This window comes from Lepidochelys kempii, chromosome 8, assembly GCF_965140285.1.
Source record: "Lepidochelys kempii isolate rLepKem1 chromosome 8, rLepKem1.hap1, whole genome shotgun sequence".
In the NCBI taxonomy this organism is placed as follows: domain Eukaryota; kingdom Metazoa; phylum Chordata; order Testudines; family Cheloniidae; genus Lepidochelys; species Lepidochelys kempii.
This window is the reverse complement of record NC_136387.1, coordinates 74,388,691-74,408,643: the sequence shown is the minus strand read 5'-3', so window position 1 is coordinate 74,408,643 and position 19,953 is coordinate 74,388,691. Positions and strand designations below refer to the sequence as shown.

General features: G+C 40.5%; 1 protein-coding gene across 3 annotated transcripts in view; it reads left to right on the top strand.

The window, feature by feature from the left end:
- The window catches only part of MTF2 (metal response element binding transcription factor 2), a 52,176-nt gene extending 41,674 nt beyond the window's left edge, over positions 1-10,502 (top strand). Inside the window, exons 9-14 of one of the 3 annotated variants that reach the window (XM_073357084.2) lie at positions 1,010-1,077; positions 1,492-1,662; positions 2,745-2,853; positions 2,994-3,052; positions 3,170-3,274; positions 4,943-10,502. In XM_073357084.2, the coding sequence (XP_073213185.1) occupies positions 1,010-1,077; positions 1,492-1,662; positions 2,745-2,853; positions 2,994-3,052; positions 3,170-3,274; positions 4,943-5,300 (870 nt within the window). In that variant the 3' untranslated portion in view covers positions 5,301-10,502. The remainder of the gene's footprint in view (positions 1-1,009; positions 1,078-1,491; positions 1,663-2,744; positions 2,854-2,993; positions 3,053-3,169; positions 3,275-4,942) is intronic. The other 2 variants (XM_073357081.2, XM_073357083.2) reach the window with 2 other exon arrangements.
- The last annotated feature ends 9,451 nt before the right edge of the window (positions 10,503-19,953 follow it).

Below are 19,953 nucleotides of genomic sequence, written 5' to 3'. Positions count from 1 at the left end.
TATAGTCAAAGGTCCACATACTCCACAGCAAGCTGGATGTAAATTCTGGGGAACTAGAATAGAATGTATGTGGAAGCTTCACTGAAATAAAAAAAAATAAAAGATGTTAAATATGAAAATGAGGAGAAGTCAGTACTTTGGAGCCAGTTACTTACTATTTAAATAGTGAGTTACATTTATTTTATGTTGTCCCCATATCTTCAGTTCTTAGGGTTAAGTCGTTTTTTTTGTATTGGCAACTCATGAATGCATTCTATAAGCTTTAAGGGGGAAAGATGCAGGTTTTGGTAGCTGGGAAGAAACCATTTGGGACTTGTGGCACCATAAGAGGAAGTTTAGGATTGTGGGGTAAACGCTTTGAGCGTAATTCTGATTTACACTAAACCCTATTTACACTGTTCTGATAGTGAAAGGAAGTGTTAAAGTGGGGGGGTAAAACCTCTATTACTCTTCCTGAGTGGTGTTGAGCAACCTTAGATTAAATAATAATTAGGCCCCTTAGCAGGATATGTCTGCTAAAATGATCAGCAATTAAATAGTTAACAATATTGATATATAAACTGTCTTGTACTTTCAGGGTTAACCCATTCATCTCAGTGGAATATTTAACACCACAGAGTTCTTGTTCCAGGATATCTGCAGGCTCATGAAGACAACACTGCATCAATTTATAGTCTATAATTCTATTGTATTTATAAGTTCTGGTTGAGGTTTTCTAAAAAATTGTAAGAGCTACAAGAAACAATTTCCTTTTAAAATGAAAGTTTAGATTCTCTGGCAAGGATGGATTCTGCAGCAAATCGCACAGCCTAGACTCATGGAATACATTGGGTACTAACTATAATAGCCCATGCGTGGGGTAAGGCAACTTTCACCATAAATTATATCTTCAAGACCTACTATGATACCAAACCAGTAGTCTTTAAGCAAGCAGAGCTCTGATCTAGGTCATTGGACCTTTAATACTGAAAATTCCAGCAAGTTTAAATCACTTCTTAATACTTTACAGCTGGCAGACACACCAAAATCTGAAAGATATGAGCATGTGCTGGAAGCATTAAATGATTACAAGACCATGTAAGTTTGAGGTTTTATTATACATTTTAAATGCTCTTTCTACATCTTACTTTAATGTAGATTCCCCACACACACACACACCCCTCCACAGTTGTCTTAGAAACTTTACACAGAATTATAACTATTGGTGGCTGCAGGTGGCATTTTTACTACATAGACTGAACTCTTTCTGCATTGAATATTTTGTGGTGATTGAGGTAGTTTTGGAAGTCAGATCACCAGCAAAACTCGATTTAACTTCCATCTTTTTCCCAGTCGTGGCATTACATATTGGGGTGGAGTGGGGAGACCACAATAGGATACACAGAAATAGCATTAGAAAGAGTATTCTAGTTTGTTAAATGTTCAGTTTGTGTACTTTTAAGATATTTTCGGCTTTCTCCAATGTCTGAATTTTAATTCTTAATCACTTAGGTTTATGTCTGGAAAAGAGATAAAGAAAAAGAAGCATTTGTTTGGCTTGAGAATTCGTGTTCCTCCTATGCCACCAAATGCTGCTTTAAAGGCAGAGAGAGAACCAGAGGGAACATCTCATGAGTTCAAAATTAAAGGCAGAAAATCATCCAAACCCATACCTGAGGCAAGGTAAAATAAATCTACAGCATAGTGACTTCAGAACTTTGTAATGGAACTGAAATCATACAAAAATAGCTGTCAAAAATACCAATATTACCTTAATGTTGTATCATGCTAAAAGTTTCTTCACCCATTTTAGTACAACCCTAGGATTGATGTGTAACTAATTAGCGAGGCAGAGGTAGCACATACCTATTTTGTAGCTCCCGACTACTTTATTCTTAACTTCTTAATGACTGTAGAAGACTTTTTTTTTTTTTTTTTTCCTCCAGCAGACTAACTTTGCATTAGATTGGATTTTGGGTCTAAAACAATATTGAATTCAAACTTCCATAAATATTTTAAATGGTCTGTTATCAGAGAGGGTCTCTTCCCCAAAGATTTTTAGTACCTATTATGCATTATTAAACATGTATGAAGGTGAATAACTTACTTCTGGACTTTGAGGGCAATTGCTTTAAGAATATAGAATGATCTGTACATTTATGCAGTGAACTTTTGAGGTTGTTGTGAAATCAGGATGTTGAGCTTAATCTACTTAACCTTCAGAAAGACCTCATTGAAAACAGTTTAATTTAGCAGCACCGAGAATAGATATGAGCTAAGCAGACCTTGCTGCTCTTTAGTAAACAAAAAACATTGCTTCTCCTTGGGGCCTGTTATTATGCGATGATTTTAAACAGGCGATGAGATTTCAAGTTGTAAATCAAATTCCTATCTTGTATTGTAAAAATTCAGTATCTACTTTTTAAACAATTGATTTTAACACTGTCAGAATTCTACATAAATTGAATGTGCTGTATGAATGTTTGAACAGCCTAATATGCGCTCTTCCTAAATCATTGAGTTGTGGCATATGTCCATGAAAAGGTTTTGGGTTTTGTCTATTGTCTTGATGTTGCCATATTACACTGCAGCAAAGATCTGCAACTTTTTGTCGATTTGGCAAATTTTAATTTACAAGGAAAAACTCATTTAGCATAACTGACTTAGAGTAAATGTCTAAACTTTTATTTATTTTACACTGATTAAATCTTTTCCTTGGACTAGTCACTCCAGTATTTTAAAACAAAATGTCATCTTTCTTCTAGGGAAATAAGTAATGGCATTGAAAGACAGGGGAAGAAAAAATCAGTAGGTCGTCCACCTGGCCCATATACAAGAAAAATGATTCAAAAAATTTCAGAGCCATCTTCTTTGGTATGCGTTCAAATAATTCTCTTTCTATACTTTAGAATATCATTTCTTAGGAATGACATAACCACTAAGTTTTAAGTTGTGGTTTTCAAAAATTGATTGTTTCCATTGAAACTATCTGAATTTTTTCCCCTACTTCTCAGGATAAGGAACCAGTCCCAGTGCTAGAGAACCCGGCCTTGGATTTACCCTGCTCTGTTGGGTAAATGAAAAAACTAAACCATCCTAATAGCATCTCATTTTTGCTTGTCAAATGTCAGATTAATTGGTTAACATTAGATTACTTTCATTACATGGCAACTGTGTTCTTATGTCTCAGGAGATCTGATGGAACTGCTCATTCATCCAATACCTCAGATGTGGACTCCACAGGTGCTGCCAGTACAAAAGAAACTACCTCATCTAGCATTTCCAGGCATTATAGGTAAATACTGAATTATCCATTAAAACGAAACATGCAGAAACATCTCTGACAGTACTTTATCATTAATTAACAAGCAGCACTAATGTTGCAGGCATCCTACAGAGTTTGTACTTGTTGAAACATTGAATTTTCTCTTTTTAAACAAAAGCTATTTTAAGGAGAAATTAGCCCAATTTCTCTTTGATTACTAATTACTTTTTAATGTTGAGATACAGTCTGCACTTGAACTGATTACAACAAAAGGAATAACTGTATGGCCATTTCTTCACATTAGATTTCTAATAAACATTAATTGATACAAAACTGAGTTTGGTAGGACTAAGTTGCACCCCAAATTCATTTCACTTTAACAGCGTTTGTTTTCATAATTTCTATTAAAGAAAATTAAGTACCCAGCTTATATAAAATTATCAAGTACAGTATATTTTCCACTGGGATTGAATCATCTTGACACACGGATTTGATAAGTTAATCAGTTACTTAAGAAAAAACTGGTCTTCTGGATCTTCGGCAAATATCTGTTGGACGGTTTTCTGTCCCATATTTCACATTCCTAAAATAATCTGTCAAACTGAAAAACAGAGTTCATAAGGGTCTTGATTCATGTCTTGCAAGTTTTGTCCCCATTTTGTAATTTCAAATACATTTGATATGACTTGTCTTTTTTTCCAGTCTAAAGGTGGGAAGTGTCTTCATCTGTGGAATGACCGGGTTTTACAGTTCTGCAGTTTTATTTTTAATGTTCAAAACACACTGAATGAAACTTTTTTTTAAACTAACAAGTCACTTCATTTAAACATTCTTACGTGTGCACCAGTTTAGGGTCATAGCTTTATTTTTTTAATTTACCAAGCCCATATTATGTCTTAGTGCACCAACCATTCTAGTGTGCAAAAATGTAGGTGTAAATATGCCTTTTTTTCAAAGACTTAAATCCCTCAACCCTATAATATAACACTTAAACAATGCTACATCTTGTTCTTCTCTAGTCATCAGTACATCTAGTCTGTGAATTTTGCGCATAGACATTTTTTTCGCCTGTGTGTAAAATGTCCGCGAGGAGTCAGAAATTTAAGACTCTATTGAGATTAACTATTGATATAGAGGAGACCATGCAAAGTTGTTTTTTTTTTAAATTTTTTTAAGAGAACAAAAATGAGGTGCACTTGATTTAGAAAATGATATTTTCGGTAACTGAGGGCTTGTCTAAATGAGAGAGTAGCACCTGGTTTAGGTTACAGTGTGAATTTAAACAGATTAAGTGAAACTGGTGCAAATACCTGCAGCGCCTTTCTCCATTTAAGAGGGGCAGTTAGGAACAGATTTAAGATAAGCCAAAAGAAAAGTCACTCTTAAACCAAAATAAGGTGCCCATACATGGGCTTGCACTAGTTTAATTAAATTGGTTTAAAAACCAACTTCAATTCAACAGGTGCAACTTTCTCATGTAGACAAGCCCTTAGATTGTAAGCCCCTGAAGCAGCCATTTATCGTTTATACCTGTTGCTCGATATTGATTAAAATATCAACAAATCATAACTGAGTTGTACAGATATTACTAAAATAGTAAAGCAGAATAAAACTACACAGGAGGCAAACTTTTTAAATAGACAATATTTCTAGGACTTAATGTTGGTGTCTTTTTTGTTTTGTTTTTTTTTTGTTAAGTAGCTTATCAGACTCCAGAAAACGGACTCGTACAGGAAGAACTTGGCCTGCTGCAATACCACATTTGAGGAGAAGAGGTCGCTTTCCACGAAAAGCACTCCAGCCTCAGAATTCAGAAATTGTAAAAGATGATGACAGTAAAGAAGATTATCAATATGATGAACTCAATACAGAGATTCTTAACAATTTAGCAGATCAGGAATTACAGCTGAATCATCTAAAGAACTCAATTACTAGTTATTTTGGTGCAGCAGGTAGAATAGCTTGTGGTGAAAAATACCGTGTTTTGGCTCGTCGGGTAACCCTTGATGGAAAGGTGCAGTATCTTGTGGAGTGGGAAGGAGCAACTGCATCCTGACTGTAAGACTGAACATTATGTTCACTGCACTGTCATCTGTAGGTACAGTTTATAACCCATGGCTCTGAAGGAGACATGTCTTTACTGTGTTTCTAAAAAAGAACCAATTTAGCCTTAACACGTACTTGTTAACATTACAAATATTGTGATAAAGATTTTTCTTAAAATCAGATCTGATACTTAAATTTTTTAATGTGACCATTGTTAGATTGTTTTAGGTTGGGATATTTTGAGTTACAATTGCTTATAAAGTGCATGGTGTTTAAAAAAGACTTTTTTTCTAGATAACATTCCATGGTTACAGTTTTTTGTGATTAGGCAAAATACCTAGATAGCACAAATCTTTGAAGAAATCTTGGTCTGTTTTCTTACCCAGATGTTTGCAGAAATGTATTTCTATTTCAGTATGCTCTAGATTTCATAAAGTGCAGTGTATATAATGCCTACTGTAAAATATTGAAATTTTCTTTCAAGCAAAGTGTAAAAAAATATATTGAGCCTGTAAATTGCTCTTTGACTAGACTTCATTGTCTTTTTAATATATTCTTTCCGTGTGTGTGTATAAATACACACTATATATACACGCGTGTGTGTATATATGTGTGATTGTGACCTATGCAATACAAATTATGGGATTCGGCAGCTTCTGAGTATGTGTCCCATAATTCTTTTATCAGGAATAGTTGCAGTATTTACACAGCAGCATTTCTTCTCAGGCTTTATTGGGTGCTGTTGCTTTCTATGTACTAAGGAAAAGTGTCAAACCAGTGCAGTGTCTCCTGGCAATGGGTGCAGTCATTGATGTTCATATGCTCTTACTAATACAGTCAATTATTTTCCTTGTAAATCAGCCATTCAAAACATAAAGCAGGATTTGAAAATGTTGAACATGAACTCTATTAGAAGTAACATTTCAAAGTTTTTTGTGGCACATTGATTGTAAATTTTGTCTCCCAGTTATAAAAGTAAGTCAACAGGAGCCACACACAAGATTCCTATGATGTCTGTAGTAATTGTTAGTCATGTTGGATAAATGTAGAATGAACAAAGTATTTTATTGCACAGGGTCAACAAACAGTATGTTGCCATTTGAAGTAACAGTACTGCTTTTATAACAACTTTACCTCTTTTGTTTTTATAAAATGTACCAAGTTTTAAATTGATAACTTTATTTTACTTGTAAAGAGACAGTTTATCACCAGTGTTAGATGTATTTTTCTTTGTCTGCTATTTTGAGGGGTTTTAGCCAAAGAGTAAACAGAAGAATATTGTTGTTTTGGTGGTTATTCACTTTACTGTCTGTCTTACACACTTGGAGTTTGCCACCGAAATAATGTTATGTAATTTGTTAATTACATAGTGGTTTAAATGTACTCTCTGGTTTAGTACTTATTTATTCCATTACTACTTTGACTCTTTTTTTTTAATTTACTGCCTGTCTTGAGCATCTTCAAAAGATGATTTTTCTGTCACCTTATTGCCAAAGGAAGCAGAGAAAACTTTGTTGCCCTGTGCTTGGTTCATTGTTGGCCAGGTAATAAATGAGCTTTACAAAAGTGCTAATTAAGAACTGCCACTTCTGTTTACCTTCACTAAAATGTGGTGGTGGTTGTTTTTTTTCTCTCACACACCCTCAGCTGTTAATTTAAAGATGCCTTGCCTGTAGCTGTAATATTTTGAGAAAAGCAAGTTTGTTAATTTTTGAATTTTTATATCTTGGGGTAATCCAAAATGTAAAGCCTTTGTAACCTTACTCTCACACCTGTATCTGTCTTATTTCACTTTATCCAAATCCTTTAATTCTAACTGAACACCAGCAGTATTCTCGTAATTCTTCTTTTTGAAGATAAATATTGGACTATACATGGGGGAAGGGAGAGGGAAATAACAATTGTCACACTTACATTGTCCATAGACTTAACTATTGTGAATGTCTTTGTTTCATTTTATTATGGTGGTTGACATGAGACTGATGTTCAGTTTGTATTTTTGGAGTTGCGTTTCTTAGAATTAAAAAAGACCAACATTAAATGTGTGTATTTTTTGATAGGAGTTTTGCTTCTGTATTCACGTGAAATACATACTAGTACTTTGAATTTTTTTCCGTGTCCTCCCTCAAACTATAGCCATACCTCTAATTTTTTTGAGCCTGTTGCCCTGCACATACACACAGAAGCAATAGATCCCTGAAAATGTTCCAGTACACACACGGAATGTTTTGGTCATAAGAGTTCTCATGGTGGTACTCTTTGCATCCTCCTTATGTAAATACAAATATATTTATGGTCATGGATTGTTAAAAGAAAAAGACAAAGTTTGCTTTTTAACAACAATTTGTGTATCAATCATTGTTTTGATTTACATGGGTCTAAGTGTGAACTTTCATGCCCACTGATTTTGCAGCTCTTTACCCAGGTGTCTGATAAATACTTTGTCCATATTTATTTATTCGTGTTACTGTAGTGCCCAGAGTATCAGAGCTCCATTGTAGTAGGCTCTGTACAAACATAACAAAGGCCCTGCTCTGAGAGCTTACAATCTAAGCGTAAGGTGGCTAAAACAGTCAAGGGGAACACAAGGACACAATGGAAGTATATTGGTCACTGGAAAAACAATGGTCACAGCAAAACAGCTGCCTAACCATTGTCAAGTTTTATGTAGGCATCTCAACAGAGAGGAGTTTCAAGGAGAGATCCGAAAGAGTACAAGGGGGTTACTTTGCAGATATTTACGGGGAGCTCTTCTCATCCATAGTAGTGGTCAAAAGGGGCTTATCTGTAAATTTTTTAAAATGGGCAATCAAGTCTGGTACCATTTATGGAATGAAAGCAGGGATTGACATCTTGCTATCACATTAAAAATGATAGGGCAGAAATAAGTCATAAAGAGCCATGAAAGTGAAGACATGTAGCTTGTATTTGCAGTGAAGGACAAGCAATTGTAGGAATGCAAAGAAAAAGTTGATGTGGTTGAAGTAATAAATTAGGAAAGATTTTTTCAGTAGCATTTTGAATGGAGATAAGTGGTGCAAAATGGGATTTGTCTAGGTTGGAAAGGAAGAGGCTGTAGTAGTCAAGGCACAGATGAGGGCTTGGACAAGAGAACTAGCTGTATGCATAGTGAGGAAAGGCTTGATCTTAGAGATGTTATGTAGGATGAAGTGGCAGGCTTTAGACACAGACTAAGTATGTGGAGATGGTAGAGTTAAGACCACACTCAATGTAGTAGTGTGGTTATACTGACCCAAGCACTGTTGTAGACAGCACTGTGGTGACAGAAGGGCTTCTCCTGTCAGTATAGCCACTATCTCTCTGGGAGGTGAAGTACCTATGCTGACAGGAGAAGCTATCCCATCAGAGTAGGTAGTGTCTTCACTAAGCACTACAGTGGTGTAGCTGCGTTGCAAGTGTAGACAAGCCCTGAGTGTTTGTGTTTTTGTTTTTTTTTTTGGACAGGAGGAGACAGGTCGGGAGAAAAGTAGTAGGTCTGAGAGTTGTCAGCATAGAGATGATACTTGAACTAGTTCTCTCAAATGAGATCCCCCCCCAAAGACGGTGTAGAGGAAAGAGGAGAGGGCCAGGGATGGAACTCTTGGGCACCTGTTCAGAAAGTTGGAGGTTGAATGAGAAATATCCACTGAACAAAACACTGAAAGAGCAATTAGAGATGTAGAAAGAACCAGGAGGGAACAGAATCATGGAAGCAGAGGGAAGACAAGATTTTTGAGATTGAGAGGATAGTTGAAAGTATTTGAATTTTGGGAATCTGTCTGTGGTGCAGTTTATTAATTCTGGTCGATATGAAATTGCTGTATAATGGAATCTCAGGGCCTTTGAAGTCAGTCCTGTGCTGTCAGGGCTATTACATATTCCAATACCAGAGACAGTGGAGAGCCATTTAACCTCAGTGACTGTACTCTGAACGATGGGTACGCTAACAAGGGTTGCTTGATGTGGGAAACCAAGATTGTCTGCATGACTGCAGTATGGAGATACCCAAACAGGAGAACAAAAGTCAACTGTTAATGCTGGGTCTTAGCCTGAAGCTCTGTGGTTTCTTTGTCTACGCATAAAATGCTTCAGCAGCATCGCTGCAGCTGTGCCACTGAAGTGCTTCAGTATAGACACTACAAAGGGTTCTCCTGTCACTGTTAATCCACCTCCGCGAGAGGCAGAAGTTAAGTCATCAGAAGAATTCTTCCGTTGACCTAGCACTGTGTACTCCAGGGATTAGGTTGGTTTAACTACATCTTGGGGGTGAGGGGATTTTTCACACCCCGGAGAGACATGGCTATGCTGATGAAACTTTTCAGTGTAGACCAGCCTTCAGAAGTTATGGGGTAACTCAGAGACTTGGACACAGGAACCTTGGGCTGGAAAGAGTAAGAGAATGGGCATGCTTTTGTAGCGATCATCTTGTTTTACTGTGGGACTATCTGAAGAAGAAGGAAGCTGGCTGCACAACAGAAAAGACAACTCCATGGTTTGGAGGAGAAGTCATTGCTTTATGAGGGGGGATCCTGGATGACTTTGACCTAAGCCTAAAGAGTGCTGAAGAATGGTGAGGAAACCGAGGCATTTCTTACTTTGTCTGGATCCATATCTCTCTCATGCTAAGTAAAGAGTAATTGGGTTTAGAAACCTTTGAAGCCTATGTGTGTGTGCTTCATCTATCATTTGCCCACGAGGCCAGAGTTTTGGGAGAGTGTGTCCTTAAAGTTACTGAAAAGACTGAGAGGTCAACACTGGTCTTGGGGGCCCATGGCATCTTACTGCAAGGCCCAGTATCCACAAAGCCTTTGCCCAGAAAGCATGCTAGAGGGGCCAAGGAAAGAGTGATATAGTCTACTCAGACCAGGAGAAAAGAACACCAGGGTCTCTACAGTGTTAGGGACTCAAACACAGTGGCCTGGTGAGTATCCAGCAGAGGGAGCTTTACCCTGGCTGCATGTGACAATAGAATTTTGAACTTTGGCCAGAAAGAGATTAGAGTATAAAGAACTGGATCAGTGGAATGGAAGGAGCAGAAGCCACATTGGAGACCACTTATGATGGAATTGGAAGAGGAACTCCAGACATCCATTGTAGACAGCCCCAATTACTACTCATGTTTTTTCTTCCTCCTCCAATTGCTAAGTGTGTGTGTGGAGAGGGTGCACAGGGGATTGAGAGACAAACTTCTTTGCAGTGTGAGGGGAAGTAGTTGAGGAGAGGGAGAAGTTGGGGAGGGAAGAGCTGGGGGATGCTGAAGCAGGTGCAGAGGCTAAAGGGGGAGAAAAGATGTGAAACTTCTTTATCAGTGAGGGAGAAAAAAGAGTAGTGGGGAAGAAAGGTTAGATGGGGGATGGGAGAGGGTTGTTACACTGGAATTTGTTGATCTGTTTGAAAAAGCAAGATTCTGTGCAGAGAAAAAAAATGAATGGGTGGGGAGGATTTGAAGAAGGGAGAATAGAAGATGGCAAATAATCCATTAGGACTGTAGGAGTTGGTCAAGGTGGAAAAGTAATTTGCTAAGGAAAATTGCAGAGTTTAAGAGAACCTTAGGAGAAATCCATATGGGCATGGAACTTCTGCTGGAGATCCCCTGCTGTCTAAGAGCAGAAACAGATGCTGGGGTGAGTAAGGCTAGGGGGCGGCAGAGCAGACCTTGTGATGGGGGATAGGGGCCAATGAGTCAAGGGTGGAGGAGAGTGTAGAATGGAGTATCTACTCCGGGGTAATTCTGAGCTAGTGCATGTGTGTGGAATTCATGTCACCTGCAGCTTTCTTTGCTTCCCTGCAGAAAAATTACTTTCTCACAGGGAAGCAAAGGGAAGTTGTAAGAGCAGTCATGTACTACTCCCTAGCACTGCAGGTACATCATTTCAGGCAGCTGGCAGCGAGGTAAATCACTGCAGGGCTGGGGCCATGCCAGCCAGTGGCTCCTACCCTAGGCTGGGATCAGCTGCTAGTCCTGGCAGGGCTGCAGGCAGGAGAGGATGGGATTTCCTCTTCACCTGCCAAGGAGTGGCTGAGACTGTCAGACCCACCCCCAGAAACCTCCCCCAGCTCCAGGAAGCTCAGCATCCTCCCCTGCCCCCATCACTCCTAAGCTGTGGGGGGAGGGGTTACTGGTGGGAGAGCTGCTCCCCATCCACCCAACCCCCATGCATCTGGACCTCCCATACTGACACCCCTGACAAGACTCACACTGTACACCCAGAACCCCCCTAGGCCTCCATACCCAAACCTCAACCCCTGCATCTGGAGCCCCCTTGCACCCAGCCCCCCTGCCTCTGGACCCTTGCACCCAGACCACCCCCAACTGAGCTCCCTGCACCACCCTGAGCTCCTATGCTACTGCCCCCAACTAACTGCACTCCGACACCCACCCAGCCAAGCTCCACTGCCCTCACACACAGACCCCTCTGCTGAGCCTCAACCCCCTTCCCCTGGAAGCTCGTGCAGAGTCCCCTTGCCCCTGCACCTGGAACCCCCTCCAGTGAACCTCTGTGAATCTAGATGCCCTCACACCTAGACCTCCCCCCAGCGCTGCCTGCACCCAGGTTGTACCACACAGAATCCTCTCACCCCACACCTGGATCCCCCCATGCTAAGCCCCTTCACACTTGAATCCTGCCTGGTTGAGCCTGCCTACCCTACATCTGGTGAGCCTGGTGCAGAGCCCCAGTGTGTTTCTGGCGCAGGTCCAGACCTTGTGCTGTGTCAGGGTCGGGTGCAGCCTCACTGCTGAGTCTGTGGCCCTGTCGTGGCTGCAGGGTGATCTCCCACCTTTGTGCAGCTAGTGGCCTGTGTTCACCAGTGCCATGCTGGAGCCTCTGCATTTATTGAGAAATAAAACTTGCAGAATTTTAAAAGACTGCACAGAATTTTTAATTTTGTGGTGCAGAATGCCCTCAGGAGTAAGTATCAAACACCCATGTCAATGGAAGAAATTGATTGGACTGGAAATTGCAGGAGTGGGTGGTAAATAGGCAATATTTAAAAAGAGCAGATTCTGGTCAGAGAGGGGGAACTCCGTGATGGAGAGATCACAGAGCAGTGCTTGGTCAAGACAAGATCAAACATAGCTGTTCTGGTGGGTGAGTGAGGAGGGGGGGAGTGCAGTGTTTGAGGCAAGTCATCTGAGGCAGGTGTGAATTTGGAATCTGGATTTGTATAGGTAGGGCATGGAGACTGGGATGGGGAGTGGAAGAGGAGTGGCTGGAAATGAGGGTAAGGATAGAAGAGAAACGGAGCTGTTATTGGGAGAAGAGGGTAGATGCTATTGTGATGGGTTGGATCACAGAAACCCTCTGGAGGCTGTCAACTGATGTGCCAAAACTACTTCTGCCCCTGCTTTCCCTGCCCTCCCAGCTTGGGAATTCAGTGCCCTGCCTGGTTTCAGCCAGACCCGCTAGCCTGCTGCAAACCCAGACCCAGGTCTGAACCACATCCCCTAACAGCTGTAGGCTTAAACTGAAAGCATCTTAAGAAGTGTTCCTGTCTTTAACACGCAGATGCCCAACTCCCAATGGGATCCAAACCCCAAATAAATCCATTTTACCCTGTATAAAGCTTATACAGGGTAAACTCACAAATTGTTTGCCCTCTGTAACACTGATCGAGAGATATGCACAGCTGTTCTCCCCCCTCCCCCCCAATATTAATACATACTCTGGGTTAATCAGTAAAAAGTGATTTTATTAAATACAGAAAGTAGGATTTAAGTGGTTTCAAGTTATAGCAGACAGAACAAAATGAATTATCAAGCAAAATAAAATAGAACATGCAAGTCTATGTCTAATACAGTAAGAAAACTGAATATAGATAAAAACCTCATCCTCAGAGGAATTCAGTAAGCTTCCTTTTATAGACTAGTCTCTTTCTAGTCTGGGTCCAGTGATCACTCACACCCCCTGTAGTTACTGTCCTTTGTTCCAGTTTCTTTCAGGTATCCTTGGGGGTGAAGAGGCTATCTCAAGCCAGCTGAAGACAAAATGGAGGTGTCTCCCAGAAGTTTAAATACTCTTTTTCTTGTGGGTGGAGACCCCCTCCTCTCTCCTATGCAAAGTCCAGCTCCAAGATGGAGTTTTGGAGTCACATGGCCAAGTCACATGTCCATGCATGACTCAGTTTTTACAGGCAGCAGCCATTGTCCACATGCTACCTTGATCATCCTCATGTAGGCTTCTTATGTGTATTGGAGCCTTCCAAGATCCATTGTGCATTAAGTGCTTCTTGACTGGACACTTAACTTGCAAATTCCTTTCTAAAGAAGCTGACCAAATGCCTTACTAAGGCTATTTAAAATCAAACAAGTATACAGCCAATATTCATAACTTTGAATACAGCAATGACATATGCATACAAATAGGATGAATATATTCAGTAGATCATACCCTTTACATAGATATGTTACATGGCATATATAGCATAAAACATATTCCAGTTATGTCATATATATATTCATAAATATATTTCCATAAAGCCTTATGGGGTGCACCGTCACAGCTATAATACAAAAAGAAGGGTGGGGTGAGAGCCTGGTTGAATAGCAGATGGACATAATTAGAAAACAGTTGAGCAAATAATCACTAAATGTGAACCAGTTAAATCAATAATGAGTCAATCTGATACAAGATTAATCAGTTAACAACGAGCTATTTATGTAAGCAGACAGGCACATGCGGTGTGGAGATGCAGCTGTTGTTAGGTGGGTGGCAGACAGTGAGGAGCAGTTAGTGTTGGATGTGCAGGTTCACTGAAAGGAGGAGCTGGATGATAGCAAACAGTGAAGGTTTGGAATGAAGCAGGGGAAAATAGCAGCTGTGCATGGCTGCCATAGTGATAAGATAGGGCCTGGGTCACTGAGAACAGCCCTTAATATGGCAGTGTGGTCAGTTATATGGGGCAGCCAATGGGAGCGAGGGGGAATTAGGTGCCAGTCCTGAAGGTAGCAGTGAAGATATGGATAGAGACCCCAGTATGCTGGGTGACGGCAATGTGTTGCCCCCATCTTGGGAAGAACGTAGCTCAGGCACCAGCACCAGGAGCAAGAGAGAAGTGACTGGTGCTTGTAGGATCTCTCTCCTTCCCCTACAATCATTTACAAAATGTCACTGCCAGAGGGTATAGAGGAGGTGTGTATATGTGTACATAAGGAGAGACTGTGAGTGAATGCAATACTGAACTATGCTCATGACACTGAGTTGTGCCACCTTTCTCATTTCACCTGGACTGTGCAGTCAGTTTTCCAGTGGCTGGCCCATGTTTTGGCTTGATTAAGAGGCAGTTGGCCAAGTCAAATAATGTTGAAGCTTTTTTCTGGTGGACGGTTGCCTGTGCCATTGGGAGACTTGTTTCACTAACTCCCCTCTTCCCCCCCCCCCCCCCACACCTCTGTTGTTACATTTGGGCAGATTGGAAAAAGGAAACTTCTTTGCTAAAAAAAATAAATCGTGAATGCAAACTTGAATTGAAATCTTAGGGAACAGACATATGCCTGTGCCCAACTATGCTTCTGTAAACCAATTTTCAGTCTATACATACACAAATTATACTAGTCCTAGGTTATGAGTAATAGTCATAAGTATTTAGAATTAACTCTATTGTACGATGAACTCTACAGTAGCGGTAGACACATGTATAGCATTGCACTGTGATGGATTTGGAGTTGCTCTGTAATAATTTATGAATACTGCATGTAGGTATATGATTACCTGTAGTTTTGGGATGTTTACGAATCTGTTTTAATGCAACAGGGGGCTGTTGGGGAAAACCAACAGGAAAGGAAAGATGGTTCAAGATCAGCCACTTAACAGCAATGGCTTGAGAGTTGTTAAGAGTCATTGCCAGGATGGCAAATGGCCTATGAACTCTAGCAGCTCTGAAAAGGAATCCTCTCTTAAGAGGGGGCAGTTAAACTGAAACACAACCTGCTGTGGGTGTCTAAAGAGGTTAGGCTTGTCTAGGTTACTATTAAGGGACAGAGGTGTGGTAGCTGAGTGGTTAAGATGCTTCGCTACAAACCTAAACATCATGACTTTAAGTCTTGCTCTGTCTCACACTGAAAGACCACCTCCAGTTCACTCAGCTGCAAAGTGGGTGCCTGATCCAGCAGGTTGGGGCAGTCAGAGGTGGTCAGATATGATATTGTGCACATGGAACTGCTGTGCCTTAACTGCCTCAGCCTGATAAGTCCTAGGCTTGTGAGAAACTCTGACTTTGATGATAAGCCTTTAGGCAAGATAGACGTGCACAGACTGTTTTAAAATCCTGCTTCTCTAAATGCTTTGTTCCTGCTGTACATTAATCAATACTTAGGCTGACTGATCACTGTGCACCACTGGTCTCAGGCCCCCAAAGGGAAGAACCACAGGTGCCTGAACACAATAGGACCCGCAGGGTAGGAACTGATACAGAGTACTGGTAGTTAAGGGCCCAGTCTAAGAGTAGGACAACTGCAGAATTCTACCCCAGGCAAGGTAGAGGCACAAGGCCTGACATCTGAAGGGACGCTGTCAGAGGGCCGAGGGGCAGGTAGCCCTGTTACTGCGACACCAAGCCTACAGTATCTTGCCCAGAGCTAGATAAACATTTTAGGTTGACTTCCCTTTTATGTACACATTTTTTCATTAGAATAGTTTATTAATTTAGTTGCCTGAACTCACTGCTAATTACTGTATCTAACAACGTTACATAGAACCTTAATGGTAAGTATCTACATTCATTCTACTGAGATTCTACTCCAAGTTTGCCTCTGCCTCTTTGTGACACCATCAGCCTGCAAATGTTACTGAAGTTAATCAGGAGCTTGATGAGGATTTTTTTTTCTTTTAACTGATGGGCAAGAAGTTAAATGTTTGTTCGGTTCCTGCAGATGTTCAGTGCTTTATATGCCTTCTGAGGAGAAGCTCACTAGGCAGGCAACTTAAGGCAATTGATAGCTGAAAGAATAGTGGATTATTGTTGGCATCTGGAAAATGGAATCTTAAAATCAGCTGCTATGGGAGTGGCAGACATTTATAAAGTTATTAAATATTACATTATATAAAATAAATATTAAATATGTAAAATTACTTAGCAAAAATACTCCAGTGTTTATTACACACAAAATGGATCAAATCCTGATGTTTAATATAGTGGTATGTATTTAACATTGACAGGATTTCAGATGGCCAAGCGAATAGAAACTAAAGAGAGGCACTACTTGGATATCAGCCCGGATATCCAATGAAGATGATTTCTGGGGTGAGTGAATACTGCCTTTTAATATTCATTGATACTTTTAATAAGGAGAATCCTGGATACAATTGCAAGTTCTGAAGGGAAATGTTCTTCAGTGGTTAGACTTTTCCACCTCTGTCCCATCTACCTGGCTCTCTCTCAGTCCCTCTCTTCCCCCCCCCGCCCAATCCCAAGAATGGTCCCCTCCAGCCTTTGTAAGTCCTCAGAGCTTCCAAGTTCTTTATGCCTTTAGTCTTATTCTACATCTGTATCCCCTGGATCCCGCACCACCACTTTTTTCTCATTTTGAGGTCTCCTCTGCCACCCTCCCCAGTGTCCAGTTCCAGTCCAAGGAGTCCTCCTGTACGCCAGCTCCTGTCACCCTTTCCTCTTCTCCAGCTTTGGTTTCAATCTACCTCTCTCCATGCTCCTCACCTCTGTATTCCTGGCAAGCTTCTTCCTGCTGCTCCACCTGTCCTGGACACTAGCATTGTTGGCACTGAAAGCCCAGGAGAGACAATTTCTGTGCTCTCAGTTATGGTGCTCAGTGCCACAGTGGCCTCTGGAAACTGTCAGAAGCAATTGCAGGAAAAGTTATGCTCTGCCTTTGAGCCCTGGGATGAAACATGCTCAGTCAGGACCTGCGAACTCTACAGGTTTTCTTTGTGGACTGTGGGTTTTCAGATCCTGTATAGGTCTATGGAGAAAAGCCCAGCTTTGTCTGTGGGGAACAGTCCTCCGGTTCCTGTCCTTTCCCATTTTGGAGACAGTGGTGCTGACATTAAGTTAGTGGATGTCCGGACTCTATGCTGGACTTGCACATTGCCAGATTTAGTTGATCGGGCTTGAGGAGCCCCTCTGCCATCCATGTTTCCAGACTCTGCCTGTGCCAGATGGGCATAATTTTTCCCTTGTTTTTACTACTAGAGAAACCTGTACTTTCAGGCAATCTAACTCACTAAAAATAAAAATAGCTACAGAAGAAAGGAAACAGCAAATGAGGAAAGACTTGAAGACACTGTGTGCAATCCAAGCTTATTGTTTCTTGCAGTTAAGAAAGAACAGAGAGCAAGTGGAGCTGTTCCCTTTTCACACCCTCAGAACCCTCTGTGAGGGGAGGAGGGAGGTCAAATGACCCCAGTGGATGCTGTAGTGTAGAAGATTCCACAGCTCAGCACCTTGTGGCACCATCCCCACAACTAGAAATATGTAGAGACCACTGGAAGAATTATTCTTTTGAAAAACATTTTAGAGGTAGGATATGTGTGAGGTTTTCTTGTCCCCTCTTGGGAACATATTGCATCCACAGAGGGACCTTACACTTTGCTTTATGCTCTTCAGCCCAATGTAGGCAGTTTAATTGACTGTGGACAAGAATCCTGATTTGGCTTGTGTAACTGTGACCTGTCAGGATACTGGCCCCTTGTTCACACAGTCCATTAAACCGACAGTGTGAAGCTTTCTAGAAAATAGTCTAGGATTTTAGATATTGAAAGATGCATCTTAGGTTTTTGGCTGCATAAGCTATGATCATGAGTATTTTCCAGACCAACAGATTAGAAGCCTGCTCTCATTACCTTAACCTGAAGCAAGATTGGGGCTGCATGTGAATGGATGACAGGACTTATCTACAGACATGGCACTATAGAAAAGGCTCGGTAACAAGGCCCCATCCATGGATGGCAATGGTTGAATGAGCCTGCCAGGATCCAAAGCAAGTTACCTAATACTCTTGAGAAAGGAGAGTAGTTTTTTGCCTCGCTCTGGTAGATTATGGTGCTTTTTAACTATTACTTTCTTTTAAGTGATTTCTACAAAATCCTTCAGTCAATGGCCATGTGTTCTGGTGATATCTACTAATGAATGACCAACCTCTTTTCAGTTGCTTTCAGCTAGACACTGAGTGTGATTTCAGAAGCTTATTTATTCTTGCAAATAATGAAAAAATTGGACTAATATCTTCCTCCCTTCCCTCCCAAAAGCTGGCCTACTCCTGCTGCCAGATGGCCCACTGATTTTTTTATGATCACATAGGACCAAATTCTGCAGTTCTCACTCAATCAACATTAAACATTTAAACATTCAATTAAAAATTTCAAATTGATTATAGCACTAGGAGTTTTGCCTGAGTAAGAACTGTGGGATTCAGCTCAAAATTAGAAATCTGACTCTAAACAGCTCAACTGGGAATCCAGAATTCCTTTGTCATCTTCTCCCCTGCCCACTTCTCCTTAGAAGAGAGGCGGGTTGCTTTATAGAGGTATAAAACATTTTTTCTTGAATACAGTATCGTAACTGTATTTGCTGACTTGAAATATGTAGCCCTTTTTGTCCTACTAAGTCCACCCAGTTAAGTCTATAACACACATCCCCTGAAACTTGGCAATAAGTATTTAACAGATGGAGAATTGCCTGCTTTTGCATGCATACAAGCTCATGGCAAAGAGAAGCTAGAACAGTAGGAGAGGCATTTCCACAACAGATGGTAAATGCTATATTGCCCCTTTTTGAAGAGAGAGAATGCTTTGTCATGTGCAAATTTCTAGCTTATGCCAGGATGTTTCTGCATTCTTTCATGGCAAGGGGAAGAATAAAAGGTCAGTGATTATTTCTGTTGGCACGTATTATGGTTGTGTAATGTAATAGTTTACTGTCAAAGGGATATCGTATCTTGCAATAATTGAGACACATTGTGTAACCTCCGTGACCACTGTATTACAGAATTATTTAGTTACTCTGGTTCTTAACTGTGTTTTGTCTGCTAGCAATCTTGAAACTAGACTAAGCCAATTGCAGTAGCATTTATGAACCTTACCATAATTTCCTTAAGATTGCACATATTACTTTTCCTAAACCCTATCTATCCTCCTTACACATAGTATTGAAAGCTTAAAGAGTTCCAAAAATTGTTTGCATTTTTTCACTTTCCTTTCCCCTAAAATATTGGGGGAGTTTTGAGTTCCACAGGCAGGATGAAATTCACACAAACACCTGGCAACATATGTTTCATTTCACAATCTCGGCTTGCTTTCATTGCGCAGTGTGTGATACCCTAGTATTTTATGAAAAAATATAGTGCTACTCCTACTATCCAGTCACATGCATATGTGGAAGATTGTTAACATTTAATGAAGATGTAAATATTTAAAGTTTTAAGCATGATGACAATCAGGATTTGTACATTATGTAGGTTCAAAACTATAGGTTCTCCCCCCTACTGTTTAAAGAATTAGAGGACATGGGTCAAATTCTGATCTCACACCATTGTAACTCTGGAGTTTGTGCTCAATGTCAGTTAGTTTGCTTCTGCACTAGGGTAACGGAGAGCAGAATTTCACCACTAAATTTAGAGGAGACATCTCTTAAGGAAAGAAATGTCACAAGGGAGTATTATACACTGGAGAAGAAACGTGGTATATATTTCAAGCAAGGCAGAAACTCAAAGG